Raw genomic sequence first — 19,581 nt, 5'->3', positions numbered from 1 at the left:
CGTAGTTAAAGAAAAATTCGTCCTGGGGCGCTATGCCGGAAGGCCCGAGTTTGGCGCTCGCCCGAGTTTCATCCGAGTTTGCGATGACGGCAGTCAGTGAACGAAGATAGCGCGGAACGTGCGCAGGCAGCGGACAATAAAATGTAGAGATAAAGCCCCGTAAAGGCGATACAAGCGCACCCTGCGCGCCTGTTTCACACTTCAAACACTGCGCAATACCAGGCCTCAGCGCTACCTGAAGTTATCAGCGCCATATCAGCAATCGCGAAATCGTGACTTCTCTGCTATATATCTGCACACTCGCCGCTAGCTGTTTGACATGCCTTTTCGGGCGCGTCGAAGGCGTGTCTTCTCTTTCAGGCTCTATCTGTCTCTCCATTTCCGAAGACGAACAGTGCGCACTAGGTGCACTCTTGTATCAACCCTTTCTCTTCTCTCGAATACGTTAGAAGGCAACAGATAATATTATGAACATTTTGTTCATTTTAAAATCTGTATTTTAATTTTAAATACATTTTAAAAAATGTATTTTAAAATCTGAATCCAATAAAGGGTTGTTGAAAAGCATAGCTTTAGGAAATTAACAAAGATTTGACACTTTCTGCCGCTAGAGGCGATAGTGAGGCCATTGCTTGCAGCGTGGCTTGCATACGAGCGGCAGTCCACCGTGTCGAAAACGAGAGAGCTCCTGCGCTGACACGCCGCCGGTAGCGCTGCCTTCGACTGGAAAGACTGGACAACTACTACACGCTGAATCTGTCTTATTTTTCCATAGAGTTAATACAACCAACTCTAGAGGGAAAGCTGCAACGCATGAACGCAGCCATCACACAACGGTTTGCGTGTGTTGCCAGCTGTTTTGTCACTTTCTAAACCTGGGCAAAGAACGGAGTTAGAACCTGGCAACGTAGTCCGTGGGAAGATGGCGGTATGCAAAGTACATGGAGGAAGGAAACCATAGGAGAGGCCCTCGCTACCGGAGCCGCGTTACAAAAAACGTGCAGGAAGTCACGTGGTTTCGCAAGGCCTACTGGGATTCCTTGGCCAGCGGCGCAGCCAATAGCAGCGTTGGGCGCAGCGGCGTCGTCTGCTTCACGCATCACCCATGTCGGCAGAGCCGGTGGAGTAGAGTTGGAAATTCGCATTTTTATTCAATCGTTGTGGTCCGCGGGAGGCACAAAGTTCCAGAGGCCTGTAGTCGGTGCCGGTCTTCATTGCTGTGCGCTTAGTTCATTCAGGATGCCGTCTTGACGAAAGCGGTTGTTTTGGAAGCCCGCGACAGCTTTCTCTGAAAAGGCTTGGCGCTGCAGCTTCGCTATTCTTTTTCGGCTTCGCGTTTTGTGCGGTTGCGTCCCTCAACGCTGCTAGTCTTGTTCCAAGGAGAAATTGACAGTGCCGACGGCTCATAAAGCGATACGACAGTGACACGCTGGTTTATATGGTTACAGCAGCGAGGGAAGAAAAAGCCATTTGGGAGTCGGCGCTTGTTTTGTGTATGTATACGTGTTCCTTTATTTTTGTGTATATTTCGCGCGCTGTTTTAACCACGAATAAATACAAACTCGTCCAGACCGTGTCCTTGTAAGTATACCCGTTGCGTCTACATTTCCCTATGCATGACGGTCACAATTGTTGGCGACCGATATGCGTGGGCCGCGCTGTGCTCACCGAAGCGTGCAGTGCCAAGAAAGCCGCGCCGCATCCAATGGTATCCGTCAGCAAAGCGATACGAGAAGCAGTCTGAAGCGTACCATATCTGTTTACTGTACGCTGTGCGAGCGATATGTCAACTGCGTACAAGTTTTCTCCGATATGGACCCTGTGGATCGACCGATCCGCGCGGCTGCCTCGATCGAGTGCTGTTGTGCGAGCGTAAGGACACATAGCCGGGTTTAGGATGCGCAGTGTTAGGTTTAAAACATTTGCGCTTAAGGGTGGTGAAGTGTAAGGCCATGCCATTGTAAGATTGAGTGTACAGCCTTTGTCAAAAGTTTGGAGCCCAGGGGGGTTTTCTTTTTAGCCACACTCTGTCGTTCTTATCTAGCGCTCCAAATTTCCTGGACATAAGAAGATTTCTGCTACTGCCTCCTGCAATAGGTAGGACATACGTGAATGCTCCTGGAGTCCCATTATAAAGTTTGGAAGTGAACCCCCTGGGCTCGAAACTTTTTACAAAGACTGTACCTCGCAACTTACCGTTTACCGAGATGCCGAGTCGACCTGCGACCACCTCGCCGAGTTGCAGTTTCTTGCACTCAGCTGATTAAACGCATTAGTGAAGTCCAAAATTTGTAGTTTATTGGAAAATCAAATTATGAGCCTTAAAAAGGTTTGATACAGCACAACACTTACTACAAAACATAGCTTGCTACGTGAAGCAAGCAAAATCTTTTAACAAAAGTGATAACACTCCTGTATGGAAGGAGAACACACGTAAAAAGGATTCAACAAATATACTAGAAAGAAGAAGAAATGCACAACTGAATCACATCACTTTGCAACCATGAACTATTCGATCAGAGAGAGTAAAAACATATAGGAAGGCAGTAAATGAGGGCTTTGAGACAGAAAAATATTTGTGGACCATTCTTGCCCAATTGTGTGAAAGCTTCATTTCTCGGTAGTTGTTTCTGCATCGCAAAGTTGATAAAATTTAAGCAATGTAAATGCAAAGTAATTGGAGCACTGTGTGGAAGTGACTTTGAAAAATTGGTAACAGTTGTCCCAGCTGGTGGAAAAAGTGAATCATTTCCCTCCCTTCTGCTTCATGTATTCCTTTCTGTAATATATGCAAAGAAAGAGAGTACCATGCTGACACTATTTCTATTGTTGCATTGTTGTATTAGACTCTTATCTGCCTAGCCTGGAACAGTATAGAAATATAGTTTTCTGTTCTGTTTGTTGTGTGCTATGTGGTACTTGTGTGCACATGCTGTTTTATACTTGTCAAAACCACGAGCCAACCAACATAGTCTGCACATAAGACGGGCATTTGAGCTGTGCACAACTAAGGCATGATGACAGCTAAAGAATGATTAATATAGTGTACAAATTGCGGCTGGTAGAATGATAAGGTTTTCCTCTGTATGCATATGTACCAATTGCATGTGGAAAAGTGTTTTCATCATTTAAGAACATGAATTTGTTGCAGGTTGCAAAACTTATATTTTTTATTTATTTACATATACTGCAGGGCAATGTTTTGGCCCAGGCAGGATGGGCATACAAATGTAGCATACAACAAGAAGAACATATACAATGCGAGGAAGAACCCATGGGAAACAACACATTTCTTAAAAGAACAACTATATGATAAAACTAACATTGGGTAATGGCAACAACACACCTCATGTATGATATGAATGCAAAATGCATCACAAGTAACTCTGGAAGGAAAACAGGATATGTTAAGTATGCAAAATATGGCTTTCTAGTCCTTTCACAAAATCTTTGCTCTTAAAAATGTTGGGTGGTAAAGAATCCCCTTATATGCTAGAACTTATATGCTAGTGCTTACTCTGTTGCTGCGTGCATGTCCATCTGTGTAGCTACAGCATATAGATTCATGAACAAGAACTAGCATTTGCACTCTGGACATGTACTGCTGATGTTACTTAACTGACTTCTTTTTGAAAATGTGCGTATCGTTCATTTACCACAAAAGAGAAAAATCTGATTTTAGGAAGCAGGTAATTTCTGGTTGATTCAGTAGCAATCAAGCTAAATCAAAGCCCTGATTACTCTTGAAAAAACTGACAGTGACTGCCATCAAGCATGAGCCTAATTCGGTGGTGTACATGACGCATTCACATTACAAAGCTATTCTTTTCAATACTCAGTATGACAGGTTATAATGTACTCTAAATTGTGAGCGGCCGTTTGAATAGAATTTTATTTTGACAAAGTCAGACATTTACAGTATTTACTCGTGTAATTTGCGCCCGCACTTAGATTGTGCACCCCAAAAAGTTCAAACATTTAACCGGATTAAAAAAAAAATACTCGCACATTTTGCGCACTATGCTGAGCCAGACCACCAGCATGTATACGCGGGTGCGAACTCTGCGCCGTTTACCCGGCTTGCTCGCGCTGGCGGTCGCTATCCCGGACGAACAGCTGCGCGCGCCCCAAATCCAAAACTCTACCGTACCGTTTGCTATACGGTTTGCCGCTAGTCAGCCGGGCCACACGCAAGGGCCCCGTTTTACTGCCCGTTATCTCCTGTCACTGCTGACTTCGCGATTGAATCTTTGCGCGTTTATTGCTTTGAGCTATGCACGTGCCGTCATGCCACCCCGCGGGGAGCTACATAGCGTGGGCGGGGCGGACGAGTCAACCTTTTTGTTTGCCAGCGAGGGGTGCCAACCTTTTTTTTTTAGGACGTGTTCGGATGACTCGCTTGCGCGTAAATTGCGCACCCTCTTTTTGGAGCCCTAATTAAAGAAAAACGTGCGCAAATTACGCGAGCAAATACGTACGGTGCTCTATATGCCTTATGAAACTTCTTTATGATCTCCTTCGTAAACGAACCATAGTTTTAAGGAATCACAGTGCTCTCTTAGTTATAAAACAGTGACACTTCCCAGGCGCTATGGCCGAGATAACAACAAAAAATGCACCGCCATACAGATTACTGCTAGACGCAAACATTTGCACACTACAAGTAATAATATCAAATGGAAATGATGCCCCAAAGAAACTGTGGTGTGCTCGATGCTATAGATGACAAGTATCTCTTTTTATTTTCTTCTAATGAGGGAGTGCGTAAGCTAATAAATAAATAATCATGTACAGTAAGCAGAATTTCATCAGAGCCATATATAAACCGCAGCCAGTTTAGCAGTAATGACACAATTACTTTTTATCAGTTCGGGAATACTGTAGCCGCGCTACTCGATCATAACGTCTAGCTAAAGCCATTTATTCGCAAATCATTCTATTTCTTGCATGAACACCTACAACGTCATATTGAAAGCATACATGCAGTCAAGCTGTACACCTTCTCAATAAGAGCATTTCTTTCCAATCTCTTGAGAATGTATCGAGGTGGTTCCTCAGCTGAAGGGGGACGGCATCCGCACGTATACGAACTACGAGCGGCGACATCCGATCGAAGTGCTCGGGCAGAAAATGTTTTGAACATACGCAGGTCCATTTTGCTGGTTCCCAGTCGCTTTGGCCTGGTCTAACGGCCTCAGTTCACTGCCTCCTTCGCTCTGGATCTTTCGGAAACCTGTTTGAAAACAATTATTCACTGCACTCGGACAAAGAGCCACCAATAAGGCCGGGGCGGTACGAATACCACGTTCACGCCGTGTCTTGCGTTATGTTCTGCGAGCATGCATTTTACTCATTACGCAGTCAATTAAATACGAAAACAAAATGCAGTATACTTACGTGTGGAAAGTGACGCCCGGTTCTTGTCCTGGCGTGCGCGACCAACATCCAGGAACGCAGCAGCTGGGCATCGCAGCGTCTTTGTTGTCAATGGGAGCAGAAGTATCACTTTCCGCCGTGTCTGACAGCTGCCGACAGCCTGGCGCGGCTGTCGTCTGCTCGCGCCGCTCGCGGTGATCTTCGCGGCGCTCGCATGCCATTGGCTGAGACAGTGGCCAAGTGTCATGGCGGAGCCCTCGCTTCCGGCTTCAAAAAATGTGACGTAGCAGCCTCTCCTCTTTTCCTTCTTTCCTCCATGGCAAAGTAGCTCTCGACTCCTCTAAACTGCTGTAAACAACGGCAAAATCATCGCGTTTGGACCGTTTTCAATGGTATGCAGTGTCGCATACTGACTGTAATTTCATATAGGTGGCTTGTGACTTCTGAATTGTTATTTGAAGGCTAGTAGCGCGATTGTGACGCGCTGGAGTGTATTTCGTCTGTAGAGCGCACGGGATTTTGCATGTCCTCTGTTGTCGAGTGCAAATACACGTCGGAAATTTGCTTTGGCCCCAAAAGGACGAACACAATTCGCAAAGGAAACGAATGCTCAAGGTAAATGGAGCAACTGCTTTTCCTGGTTTGTTTTGAATGTTCAGCGTTTTGTTATATTAAATGTTGAAGGTTTGTTAGAGTACCGTTGGCCTCTCGCGTTTTTTTTTTTATCTTTCTCCTTCGCCGAGGAAGACGGTGCCGTGTTTTTTCTGGCGCGAGACGAGCTCATAATGGGATTTTTCGTGCGCAGCAACGCTCAGAGCTTCATCACGAACGAGTGAAACAAGGTGGAGGCAGAAATGCATGAAACGCCATGTACCGCTCGAGAAACCTTTGTTTCATGTCCAGCATTGTGCGCATTAAATTGTGGGTGCTTGGTTGGTTGTTGTGGTGGGGTTTTGTTATCATTTTTGTATTGGTTTTTTTAGGTTCATGACTGCTTTCGCTTCTAATGTGTGACACTGCTTTCTTGCTGAGATATATTTTATTCCTCTGTTTGGTTTCAAAACCCATTTATGAGAAGCTAGTGCCGCAAGTAGTACTTTATACGCACGGGACAAGAAGGGTCCTGCGATTACATCTATGCTGTCTTGTTTACATGCCGATTTCCTGCCACTAGCTGTGTTCGGAGCAATAATGCGCTGTCAGATGCTTGAGCTGAGGATCATAAGTGTGCCTCTTTTGCGTAAAATAAACAGTTGGTAGGCTGCGCATGTCCTTCTTGTGCCGTTGTCGTTGCGCGGCCGTTCATTTCAACAGTGTTACCCTAATTACCGCATGCATTAGTGATGAAAATCGTAATAAAACGCATTTAAGCAAGAACACCTGCATCCTTTATAAGTATCGCCAATGTGTTCTCTGTCAAGCAGATTGAGGCAATGGCGTTAAGAAAGTCGAATGCCGTGAAAAAGTAAACGGCTGCAAGGTTCATTCGCTTGGTGTCATTCGCCTTTAAAGAGAGTTCCAAGCGTGGGAGATTTTCATTCACACGCTTTACAGTACACAGCTGTCGTGAAATGTGCATATGTATCTCTTCCCACGTTTACTCACAAATGATGCAAAGTGCCCAATCCTTTTGGAGCTTTTGCCATGCATCAACGCACGAAGGTGGCATCGTGGTGAACGAGAGCGCGAGTGACTCCTTGTCGTATGCAGCTCCTTGAATTAAGTGCCTTGAAATCAGGTTCGAAAGCAGAAGTTTAAAACCGAAACTCCGAGAGCGTTTATTCAGTTCACTCATGAACATGTTCGCAATCGTCCGATATTAAAAGAAGTGACCACAATCAGTATGCTAAAGATTACAAAATGTGTTTAAAACATTGAAAATACGCGTAATAGTGACATATAATTATTATCTCTGCCGCAGTTTTCTGAATTCAAACTCAAACTTCACCCATCCTTGACTTTGCGAAAAAAAAACTGTGCTGGCCACAATAGTGTGTTGTAAGATGGCGTTCAAGATGGCGACTTACATGCCTGGACCACTTTGCGAGCTCAGCTTTACCCCCCTGTATTTTTCGGCCATTGCGATAGCATATTTTATTGTGTCGTATATCAAAATATAACAGTCATGCATCTTCTGGCTTGCATAATAAACAAAAGCAAAAAACAACTTCACTGCATCCCCGCGTCACTGCTGCTCTCTGCAGTGGCCTCAGGTGGAGCTCTCCGCTGCTACGGCCGCTGCCGCACCCCGCTATGGCCAACCATTGCTTTTAGTACGCTCCTGACGAATCTCAGCGGTAGAAATTGGCCGAGCGAGCGGCTGTGATGCGGTGCGAGAAAAAAAAATTGCTGTTTGGCTGTATTCAATGATTCATTACGTATGCCTGTTGTGTGTGACGCCTCTTTAGTGCACTGCGGATGCGAAGAGCGTGCTACCCAGCGATACAACCGCTTTATTGGACGCCAATAAAGCACTGTGAGCCGCTGTGTGAGGGACGTCTCCGACGCGCTTATCGACGCGGCTGTGCAGAAGCGGTGGCTCGCTTTGCCCACGACTGCGGCCGAGCGTGCGTATGTTGAGGAGCGTTTCCTTCTGCGCGGCGGCATCACAGACGTCGTGGGATGCGTCCACGGGACCTACATTGGCGTAAAGGCCCCTTCGAAGTCCAGCCCTGACATGGTAAAGGCCAACTATTTCACGAGGAAGGCACATTATGCATTGAACATTGCAATCAGTAAAAAATAATTGTTCTCGCCAAGTCCTTTGGGCTACTCTGCAGCACAGTGCCAAAGTCGGTCCCAGACTCTTTTGGCGAAGACTGGATCAGCCGCTAACCGGTTCCACAGAACAATTCATAACATGCCAGGTACCTTAAGAGAGGCCCACAAAAAAAAAGTGGGCTCCTCGGCAACGGCGAAATCGAAAGTTGCAGATGGCCACTTGTTAATCGGGCCACTGCAGAGCACTCACCACTGCGCTAATTAATTAAATCCGACGAATGAATGTCATCTTTCGCGCAAACCTCTCACTTGCATCTAAAAAGTATAGTCACAATGCTGCAGAATCGGGAAGATAACCGCCACTGCTGACCAAAAGCCGATGCGAGCTCATTGACAACGAATTTCGGACAGCTCACATTAACGCGGTATGCATGAAATCAACAGATGCATGCAGTTCATTTCAGAACACGGCATAATAGTCAAGCGATTCTGAACAAAACGAGTTTTCTCATTCAAGTCACGCGAAATTCAACTTGCGATGAAAAAAGAATGTGAGATAAAAAAGTTTCGCCATGCAGGATTTGAACCCACGCGCTCCCATTGCCTGTGGACTCTCCGGAGCGACGCGCTAGACCACACGGCCACAGAACAGCGCGGAGTGATACACCTCTCTTTATTTTTTTTTTCCGGACTACTTCCGTAGCCTTCACAGCGTTGCACATGTACCTCGTCGCCATTGGCGGTCAGCTGATGACGGGCGTTGGTAGCGTTCCCTCGCGGTACAAAGCAAAATTTAATAATGCATAAATCACTCCAAAGCGCTTTAAATCCAAATCTTGCACACTATAAAATGCTTATAAAGGTGTATTAAGTGCATTATAAAATTAAACAAACCTCGTTTGTCTAATTGTACACGCAATGCGCTTGGTGGAGCGACACACAAATGAAAAATGCACCGGCGGTTGGCTCACGTGACCCGTTCTTTGTAGACCGCCCAAGAAGCCCATGAGGTGGCGCCGATGTGATGATAAAGCACGGAATATATCCAGATAACCCAATGAAGTTTGAGGCGTGACGAGGGTGGGATTTTGTCTTGCTACCATTAGTTCACCCATCTGAGGGCGTCGCCAGAGCTCGGGAAGATTCCGAGTTTCAGCAAACTCGGGCCTTCCAGCATAGCGCCCCTGGTCCGGGATTCGAACCCGGGACCACCGCTACACCGGAGCAGTCGCTCTACCAATTGAGCTAACCGGGACGGCAAGCTTATGGTAGGGCGAGAGCGAATTGATCAATAACTCGAAGTGGGAACAGTGTTGACCAAATATTTAGGGGAATCCCCCAAGGTGGAGTAGAATTGTAATAAGGGAGTAATTACTCATTGACGTCCACCCGATCGCAGCCACACGGCCACAAAGGAAAGCTATACAGCTTTCTCAGAAACTTCGCGAAGTTAAAGAAAAATTCGTCCTGGTCCGTCAATGAGTAATTACTCCCTTATTACAATTCTACTCCACCTTGGGGGATTCCCCTAAATATTTGGTCATCATTAATTTAACTGCCACCTCCCACGGTGGCCATTTTGCTCAAAATCCGGTGGACAGGTTGTGATACGCCACAAGGTCACGTGGGCTAGGTGGCCCACCTAGGTTGCATCTCCGGCGTGTGGCCGTCTGGGCCATCCTCTGCCACCGCATTTTCCCTCACAACGCCAAAGCCGGATTTTCTGGGTAACGACGCCTTATCGTGCTAAAATGGAAGACGATTTAGCGTGGTTCGGCTAAATGCGAAGTAGGTGCGCGACTACTTCGGTTTTCACTCCGGCTTCGGTTCGAGGCTGAGTTTTCAAGGTCAAGCTGGCTTCAGAAAATGCTCCGGTTGCAGCGGCGTATTCCCAAATAATTTAGTCGATATCTACGTTAGATAGCAATAAGCGTATTTTATACAGCCGAATAAAAGGACACTAGATTAACGTCTAATTCGCCTTGTTTAAAGTTTAGAAGCACTCTATCGACAACCTACAAACGTTACGCCGGAGATCCTGTGGGATGGGACTAAATACTGAACACATTTTGCCCTCATATACTGCTGACACCTACCTGAAGTCATGCCCCTTCACCAAAGCAAGCCGACTTCAATGTGCGCAAGGAAATATTTCGATGCAATCGCATTTGACATCCTACCGAACTCATGTGTCAGTGCTTTTCCCGTGACATTACCGCGGGGGCCGCCATAGATATGAAGGCTAGGGCGCAGGATACGAGTTGCTTCAGTAAGACACTTTCAAGAGAAAGAACAAAAAAATGTGTCTAAAAGCGTACAAAATTCACTGAACGTAGTACAAAGCACCATAGCCGTCTTTTAGGACAAAATGAATTATCTAATTTATTATATAGGCTTTAGATGGGAAAGCAATTTTTTCATGTTTTTTTTTTCTCTTACCAAGTCGCTTTTTTTGTCTCTCTGTTCACCTGAGCTTTAAATGCAGCCCAAGTGTCTGGAATGCAAAGCAATGATAATTAATATATTTTCGTTGTCATTAAAACACGCGTTTCATTCAGGCATCTCAGTCCGGACGAGGCGGTGAGGTGGCATGCATGTTCGACAAAGGCCTTGCCAGCCTCTTCCAGGTAATATTTCAATCACATCTGCGCTTTATAAGAAACGTAATCGGAACAGAGAGAAGAAAAGTGTAGTTAGAACAGCCGAAGCGGAGATTATATTTATTTCTTTTTCCTTAGAGGCCGTTTATTATGGGGCATCACAAAACGGGTGGGTAATAATATGTGAAAAACAAGGCTTCTTTAAACATTAGCAGAGAGACGTTTGCGGAATGAATAATAACGGCCGGTGGCTGCGTAGTAAAAGGGTGGGTTGGGGGGGGGGGGGGGGGGGGTCTAGGATATGAAGAGAACGGAGTCCATGATGACTGCTGCGTAGCACACGGATGGTCATGAGGCTTTTATTCCGGTGTTTCTGAATCCTGATTTTGAGCATCGGTATGCTCGCGAATTACTAGCGTTCAGCGCCTCCTTCGCGCGTTTCACCACTCAAAACCAGGCTACCCTAGGAGGAGCATGTACCAAAAGCTGCCACAGACTTGGAAAAGCTCTCAAAGGAGCCAGTCTGCTCATTCACTTCCTGCGCAATAAGAGTCTGGAGTCGAGGTTCTGATTAGGCGCCTGTATTCGAATGTCTCTCTTTCCCTCTCCCTATCTGAGAAGAGCCTAGATAGAAAATTTAAACAACCTGAGATTAGAACTTTCTTTCTTCGTAGGTACGACAGTGTTAACACCTCATAAAGAAAATTTATGAGGCACGGATATTAGCTGCACTAGCTCCATTGAGAAGTATGTCGAACTACATTAAAAGAAGCCAGCAACAAGTTTAAATATACTCTAATTTAGTCTATTTGACAACACAGCTTGGCTCAGGTGGAACGTTCTGGCATTTAGTAAGTTAGATTGTGTTACATGCAAGTGGAAGGGGTAACCTCTTGTCAGAATAATTCTCCACGATATGCCCAGTGATGGCGACGAAGGACTAATTCGGAGCCATTGTCGCCTAACAGCATTTACTTTGGCCTAGCTTTCTAGTCAACTTTTTATCTTGTTGTCGCTTATTTTGTAATTATTTACTGGCGTCACTCATTGATTTTGTCAATGAAGCCAGCAAGAGGTCTGCACAAATGGGCCTTTTTCCAGTGGGGTGTCCCTCTAGCGGCCGCCACTTGCAAACCGAGTTGGGGGGGCAAGCCTAGAAACGCCTTTCCCTTCTGTGTGTTGAGCGTGCGGAGCAAGCGTGTGTGGTGTCAGCTAGCGAAATAGTTTTTGAGTTCGCGCCGCGTTCCGCATATTTTTTTTTTCGTCATAGACGAAGCCGCACTGCAAATGCGCGATACTCTTTGCACACCAACATCACTTCACCGTTTTCCCAACTAGTTTTTGCTGCGTCGTGTGTGGTCGTGTGTGGTCGTGTTTGCAGCATGGAGGCACCTACGTGCAGGACTTTCTTCAGCCTTTTCAGCGAAAACAACTGGAGTTCAAACTTCAGAGATGCGCCCGCGCTTAGCCAAGAAGACGTACAACGTCATTTCAAGGCTGTGGACGCCGGGTTGTGCGAGCGGCAAATGCGCCGTGGCTGGAACTTCCTCCAGGACAAATATCTGAGGCACGTGCAGTGGCTGAGTGCAGAAGAGGCGGTGTACCTCAGAAGTACTTGTCTCCCTTCCATGAAGAGCGGGCACTACAAGCAGCTCGTTATGCTGAGCCGAGAGCCACTGCAAGTCGTGCAAGCTTTTTGCGAGTGTACCGCAGGGTAAGTACTTTCCTTCAACTACTGTAACATTGCACGATGATGCTTGCGCTAGGCCACTGCGTTACGCTCTCACTCCTCGCGGAAAACTGGCGAGTACAGCAGCAAATGAGCACCTTTTTACATTGAAGCTGTTCTGCCCGCACGCATGTGAACATGTTCGCAAGGGGATACCACCCGGCCGCGCGACGACCGGCGAGCAGCTGGCTTTTGCACCGTAGCGAGGGAACATGCTGCTCCTAAAACAAAATCCTATTTAATGCATCACTTCGGCTTATAAAACTTGTTCTGCTTTCACTCTCGTGTGCGCCGTGCTTGTGTAATTTAATAATCTCTCAATAGAGCAGTTATGTTGGCCCATTTTCTAAGCTGTTTACCGATCCATATTCAGGCAAAGACGTTCCCTCCAGCGAGTGCAGTTGCCACTTTCGGGTCATGTATTGTACGCAATTTTTTTGTTACTTTCCCTTCTCAATCAGGTTGAGCGAGACATGTCAGCACATAGCTGCATTGCTGTTTGCGGTTGTGGATTTAAAAACACCATCAACTACAGACCAGCAGTGTGCATGGATTGTGCCATATGCAGGTAAGTGTCTTTCATGCTCATATTGATGGCAGTGAGTGAATTTCAGCCAAGAAATCACAAAATGAATGAGGTGTGAGATTTTTATTGTCAAGTGACAGAAAACATGTCGTGACATTTGTTTCTTCAGTGCGGCAGCCTGAACAGCGAACAGTTGTGTCCGCACTGCACAACCAAACACAAAACTGACTATGTTTCACTGTTCTGCTCTCCGTATTACAGCGCACAAACAAGCACTGAGGCAGCATAGCTGTAGTATATCTCAGCCCGACCAGCCTCTTGATGCTGAAGGCTGATGAGAAAGTTGCACAATATTTCAATGTAACAAATAGTTTAAACCTTCCTCCGTAGTTGAGCAGTTAGCTTCAGTGTGAAACATTGAAGCTGTAGCATAAGTAATACAGATAAGATTTCTCAGCTGCATTGCACATACATTGGCAGCACGTCATTTTTATGCTTTGAACACACCGAAATCAAAAGTTCAGCTTAATATAGGCACCATAATAGGCTACCATAATTGAAGTAAGTCATTCATTTATTGAAGATTTCATATGTTGCTCAATCTCTCCTAAACGTATTTTGTGCAGGAAACAGCCGCCCACCAGCCATGCCACTACAAGAAGTCCCGTTTTGGAAGGTGCGCACTGGTAAGAGGAAGAAGGGCAAAACACCGAGAGGCGTTGATTCAGTTTCTCCTTTGAATATTGATTCGGAAGCTCTCACCGCCCACCTCCAAACCCATGAGCCTGATTTGCTGTGGCTACGTTATGCACAGCCATCAGATGCGCACAATACTGACTGCCAAGCTGCTCAAGATGAAAACTCTCTATTCATCCCTGCAGTTGCAGACACAGAAGACCTGCTCCTCGACGAGAACAGAGAGCTGTTCCGAATAGAAGTGAAAAAAAATTTCGCCGATCTCTGCTCAGGACAGAGACAACATTTGTTGTCAGACACTTGGGCAGGCAGAGAACTCCAGGTGGTTTGAGGAGAGGCAAGGGCGCATTACAGCCTCATTTTTCAAGCGGGCAATCCACTGCAGAAAGGTGGACAGTATTTTGAAAGATATCTTCCAATATACTGCACAACGGCCTCTGGCCCAAAATGACCCCCGTCGGTATGGCAGGGAAATGGAGGCAGTGGCTATTCAGAGGTACATCGAAACACGCAGGCTGCTGGACATTACGGTAGATGTTCAACAGACAGGCCTGCATGTGCACAAGTGCCATCCCTTTCTGGCAGCATCACCGGATGGTATAGTGAAGGAGCCAACAGGAGAAGGGCTTCTTGAGGTTAAGTGCCCCTATTCTAAGAGGGGGCTAACAGCAGAAGGCGCATGCGAGGACAGAAAGTTCTTTTGCGAGATGCTGAATGGTGAACCAGCACTTAAGAAAAACCACAGCTACTACTACCAGGTGCAGGGCCAACTTGCCATCACAGAGTATGAATGGTGCGATTTTGTCGTATACACAGCCCACAAACTGCCAGGGCATGACATTCATATTCAGCGCATTTACTTTGATGAAGAGTTCTGGCGCAACAACATGCTGCCAGGTCTCCTCTATTTTTATGAGAGGGCCATCCTTCCCGAACTACTTACATGCAGAGTGAAGCGCCTAGGCAAACTGCACACAACTGGTGTGGGTCACATCCCATTTCGTCAGCACCAGCAAGGGTTCTTCAGGAGTGAACTTTGTGGGGGGTTAAAGATGGTCATTCGCAGGGTGACTTAAACTTTTTTCACTAAGGCCGAGCAAGATACAGTCGGGGACAAAAGTCTCCGGACCACGTGCTCCTCAAACGAAGCTTATAGCTCTGCTATCGGACAGCGGCTGGAGACCACACTTGTGTAGGTAAAACTTAAATTTTTGTTCTTTCATCTCCACAAGTGCGGTCTCCAGCCGCTGTCTGATAGCAGAGCTACCGGCTTCGTTAGAGGAACACGTGGTCCGGAGACTTTTGTCCCCGACTGTACATTGCAAATTGTGGAAATAGTTTATTGGGGTTTAAGGTCCCAAAGCAACTCAATCTATGAGAGACGCCGTAGTGAAGGGCTCCGGAAATTTCGACCACCTGGGGTTTTTCTGTGTCTGCAACTGCAGGGATGAATAGAGTTTTCATCTTGAGCAGCTTGCCAGTGAGTATTGTGCGCATCTGATGGCTGTGCATAACGTACACCCCCAGCAAATCAGGCTCATGGGCTTGGAGGTGGGCGGTGAGAGCTTCCGAATCAATATTATGCCTCTCGGTGTTTTGCCCTTCTTCCTCTAACGTGCATCGACATCGCACAGTACACGGGCCTCTGGAATTTCGCCTCCATCGAAATTCAGCTGCTGCGGCTAGGCTCGAACCCTCGTCTTTCGGGACAGCAGCCGAGTGCCGTATCCACTGATCCACCATGGCGGGGCAAGCAAATTGTGGAAATGAAGGACGCCGTAGTGGAGTGCTACAGATCTTGACCACCTCGGGTTCTTTATTGTGCGCTTATATCACAGGGTAGATAGGCATTATTGCAGTTCGCCTCCATGGAAATGCAGCCACCAAAGCCAGGGGCCAACCTTGACATCAGCAACAGAATGCCAAAGCCACTACAGCGGCTGCCAAGAAATGAAGTTTGGTTTATGGGGTTAACGTTATAGCGCCCGGCGACGCTATAAAGCGCATGCGCTGAGATCGGCGTTCCCGCGATAGAAGAAAATAAAGAATGACAGCGCATGCTCGGAGCGCACACCCGGCACGGGCTGTTCGGAACTATAAGCCTGCCACGTTGGTCATCTTGGTGCTCCGCTGCGACCCCGCAAATCCTCAACAGTGGTGACCCGGCGAACCGTGCCTTCTATCCCAGCGGCATCCTAGCAAGGCGTACTGGCAGGACCCAAGTTTCAACCCGCCGCTCCCAGTGTTCCGGCCCGCAGGCGTCGGCGGGTGGTTCGCCCAACTGGAGGCTGCGATGTACCTGAACGGCATCACCATCCAGCCGTTTAAACACGCAGTCCTTTGCGACATCCTCCCGCCCGACCTCCTGCGTCGGCTCACCTACTCTGCCTTCGGCTGCCGGCCATACAATGAGCTGCGTGCGGCCGTCTTGGCGGACTTCAGCGCCTACTACGTTCCGCCGCCGCTCTACGAAGCAGCTGACCCGTTTTCGCCGCCGCCAGCCTCTGGCCCTGCTCCGGCCTCGCTCGCGCCCACGCAGCCTTCATCAGAACCCGGCCCGCCTCAGCAGCCCCTCGCCGCCACTCCAGTCCAGCGTCTCCGGCCCAGCTTCTTTAGCACCGACCGCACCAGACGCTGCCGCATCGCTTCCGACAGCACATCCTGCTACTCCGGACACGCTAGCAGCACTGTGCGACGACTCCACGGCCCCAAATCCGCAGTCATTCCCTCAGCAGCTCGGTGAGGTGCCTGGCCCACCGTGTTTTGCCACGTCAGCGAACTCAGCGACAGATGCGCCTCGCGCCACCCTGTTCAGTGCCTCCGGCCGTACTGCGTCCCATAAGGACGATACAGCGTCTACGACACAGCCCGGTCAGCAACTTCTCTCATCTGCAATAGTGCCGCCGTCAGTCGAGCTCTTCCTCGACGAGTGCCCCATTCCGCCAACTTCTGTAACCTACTGCGTAGCATCGCTGCCAGTCAAAAGCTCACCTGCCGCCTCATCGCTCATTCCGCCAAAGCCGTCAGACACTTACCTGAGCAATCGTGCTAAAGGCGAAGTGAGATTGCCGCTACCGCAGCATATGCCACTTACCAGCCCCACTACCCCGGCGGCCACACCGCCTGCCCAAGAGGCCCCACCCCAAGCCCTTAGTACTGTCAACCACTTCTTGGAGTCTGACCCTGGCAGCTCGACACTGTCGCAGCAAGCGTCTGCTTTGGTGCCTGCCTTGAGCCACCTTCACTAACGAATGGCAGAGCTACCCACACCGAGTAGTGCAGCAACTGTCCATCCACCAGCTGTGTCTGTTGCTGTCAGCCAGCCGTCTGATGTAGCCGTCTCAGCTCCACGGCCTGTCACTGCCACAACCTTCTTGCAGCCACCCACAGAAGACCATGCCCACACGCGCATCAGCACTGGCCAGTTGCTCCGGACTGCCACTCTCGCTTCACCCAAGCACCTGGCATTGAGCCCAGAAATTTCCTCCGGCATCGTCACAGCTGTCATCGTTGTGTCGACGGTCCCACCACAGCTGCTGTCAGTCCATGGAGCCGTTTCGGCCGCTCCTGTGCTTGTGACCGTGTACATGGCGCGTCAGATCCCCATCGACATCAGCTGCAACGTTCCAACATCGATGACACTTGTGTCAGCGGGCAGCACTACAGTCGGTGTCGGCCCGACCATGGTCTCCATTGCCCTAATATCCTTTGTCAGCTCTGCACCCTGCATCATTCGCCCCTTGCGCAGCAGCTAGGCTCGTCCACCTGAGCCGGCGCACTCCAGCCGACGGCTTTTCCCGGCCCCTGACCTGAACTTACCGGACCTTGTAGCGACCCCGTGGGGACACTGTTCCTCTAGCTGCCTGCTTGCCTGCCGTGGCTACTCCATCTTTGCCTGGCACGGGCTGTTCGGAACTAGAAGCCTGCCACGCTGGTCATCTCTCTCTGGTGCTCTGCTGCGACCCCGCAAATCCTCAACAACGTCTTGAAGTGACTCTGGCTATGAGGGGCGCCGTAGTGGAGGCCTGCGGATAATTTTGGCCACCCGGGGATTTCGACCACAATACACAGGACTCTAGCGTTTCGTCTCCATCGAAATGTGACCGCAGCGGACGGGATCGAATTTGCATCTTTTTGGGTCAGTAGCCGAGTGCTATGACCACTGAACCACCGTGGCAGCCGAAAAATGGAAGTGCCAGAGACGTAGTCAAGAAGGCAGAACCACTGATGCCTTCAAGAAGCTGCTGCTTCACTGCTACCATCATACTCCACTGTTTGAAGCCAAGGAGCAGAGACTTTCTGAGAAGGCCGTTACTAGTCTGCGGCAATGAGAACGAGAATCTCACTGTACTGTGTCAAGTGTGCAAAAGGAAAAAAGTGATGACCGCAGCAGCAGTTATCAAACCTGCATCTTTAGCGGACTTCTTCGCCTAGACTCTTAATGGGGTAGAGGCTCAAGTATTGTGGAAATTAGGACACCAAGAAAGACTGTGCTGGCAGGCCATCAAGGGAAGAGTTCATAGTGCAATATGCTACTGCCAGGTAGTGGTATGTAATCTTGCTCAGAGTGCTGTCTCACAATCATTGCATTTGTGTGCAATAGAAAATGGCAGCAAGACAAGTTTATGTCCTGTTACAACCCTGCTGGCGACGCCTTTGACCATCAGTTGACCCCCGTTGAAAAAAAGAAAGGATGCCTGGCTGTGAAAGTGCCTGCGGAGATTTTCACACTCTTTGCGGGGGGGTTCCCTTTGACAGGTTCCCAGCTAGAAGGACATCTGGGGCAGCAACCGACGATGGACAAACGACAGAGGAAGAAGGGAACGGTGCCTTCAAGCAATTAGCCATGTCCAACAGGAGCCGGCTCGAATCAGAGCTTGCCACAGTTGTGGCCCACGGCCCCGCATGAATCACCGGTGTGCTGCTTGCAAGACTGTTGCACCTCAGTAAGAAATAGCTGCAGACTTGTGATTTCTCCTCTCCCATTCGCACGAGTGCCTCTGCTTGCTACATGCTTTGCAACTTTTCTCATCTTGAAGAAATGTGCCATGTATTGCATTGGCCACCGCCTGGTGAAGGGGCAGACCTTAGGGGATTTAAGGAGCGTGCAGAGTGAGAATAAACACTCTGGGCCCTGGTGACAAGGCTCATTCAGTCTCTTGACGCATGAACTCCTGAGTTTTTGACTGTTCGTAAATTATGTAAATAAGTTTCACCAAAGGTGCCACTAAACTCACTTGTTATCATTTTCCCAAACTTCAAGTTCCCTCTTTCCTTGGCTCAAACACACTACCCATAGAGTCCGGGTTCGAGGTAGCCCCTGCCCCACAACAGTCCTTTCTTATCTCTGTGCTAAATACCTTGCGACCTACCACCTGCAGCATGGTCATGGTGCGTGTGCTCACAAAAACCAACATGGCTGCACTATACTAATCCTTGTCGCAGCAAAGGAAATGTTACTGCTCTTTTTCATAGTTGCAACATAAAAAATTGCGCTGCAGTTTTAACATGCACAGCTTGACTGGGATCGCACACAGAAAAGCATAACCTGATTTGGCAATTTACATATACCAGTCTCCAGTGCTGCAGTTCAGTACACTGCTCTGAAGCAGTTGCCAACCACTAAATGCTGCTTACACAACACTTGTAGCCTGTCAAGGTGCTCTCGCATAGTGCAATGACACTGAATGCAACATCTATGTGCCCAAGAATCTCTCGGCAGTATGAAAGGCAACCGACACACTTGCGCCATGCCTGCTGACAGTCTCATTTCACTGTGACACACAAGGGCATAAGAGTGAAACTTTCAACTTCCCAAATGAGGTCTCTGACCCCCGGCTAAGAACAGGGATGTCCGCTTTGGTTTCCTTACTCTTTTTTTCACAGGGACATATGTCCCTTATAGTACATAATACGTGTAGACAGAAAAACAA

General features: G+C 48.2%; 1 protein-coding gene across 1 annotated transcript; it reads left to right on the top strand.

Moving 5' to 3' along the window:
• The first annotated feature begins 12,079 nt into the window (after nt 1–12,079).
• On the top strand, nt 12,080–18,557 carry LOC149348541 (uncharacterized). The gene is made up of 5 exons (XM_089541789.1): nt 12,080–12,411; nt 12,888–12,994; nt 13,579–13,638; nt 14,234–14,441; nt 18,407–18,557. The coding sequence occupies exons 1-5, from the start codon at nt 12,080–12,082 to the stop codon at nt 18,555–18,557; spliced, it is 858 nt and encodes a 285-aa protein (XP_089397915.1).
• The last annotated feature ends 1,024 nt before the right edge of the window (nt 18,558–19,581 follow it).

The sequence above is a fragment of the Amblyomma mixtum genome, chromosome 4 (genome assembly GCF_055824585.1).
Source record: "Amblyomma mixtum isolate Tamu chromosome 4, ASM5582458v1, whole genome shotgun sequence".
NCBI lineage: Eukaryota > Metazoa > Arthropoda > Arachnida > Ixodida > Ixodidae > Amblyomma > Amblyomma mixtum.
The sequence above is the reverse complement of the archived record's forward strand: the minus strand, read 5'-3'. Positions and strand labels throughout refer to the sequence as shown.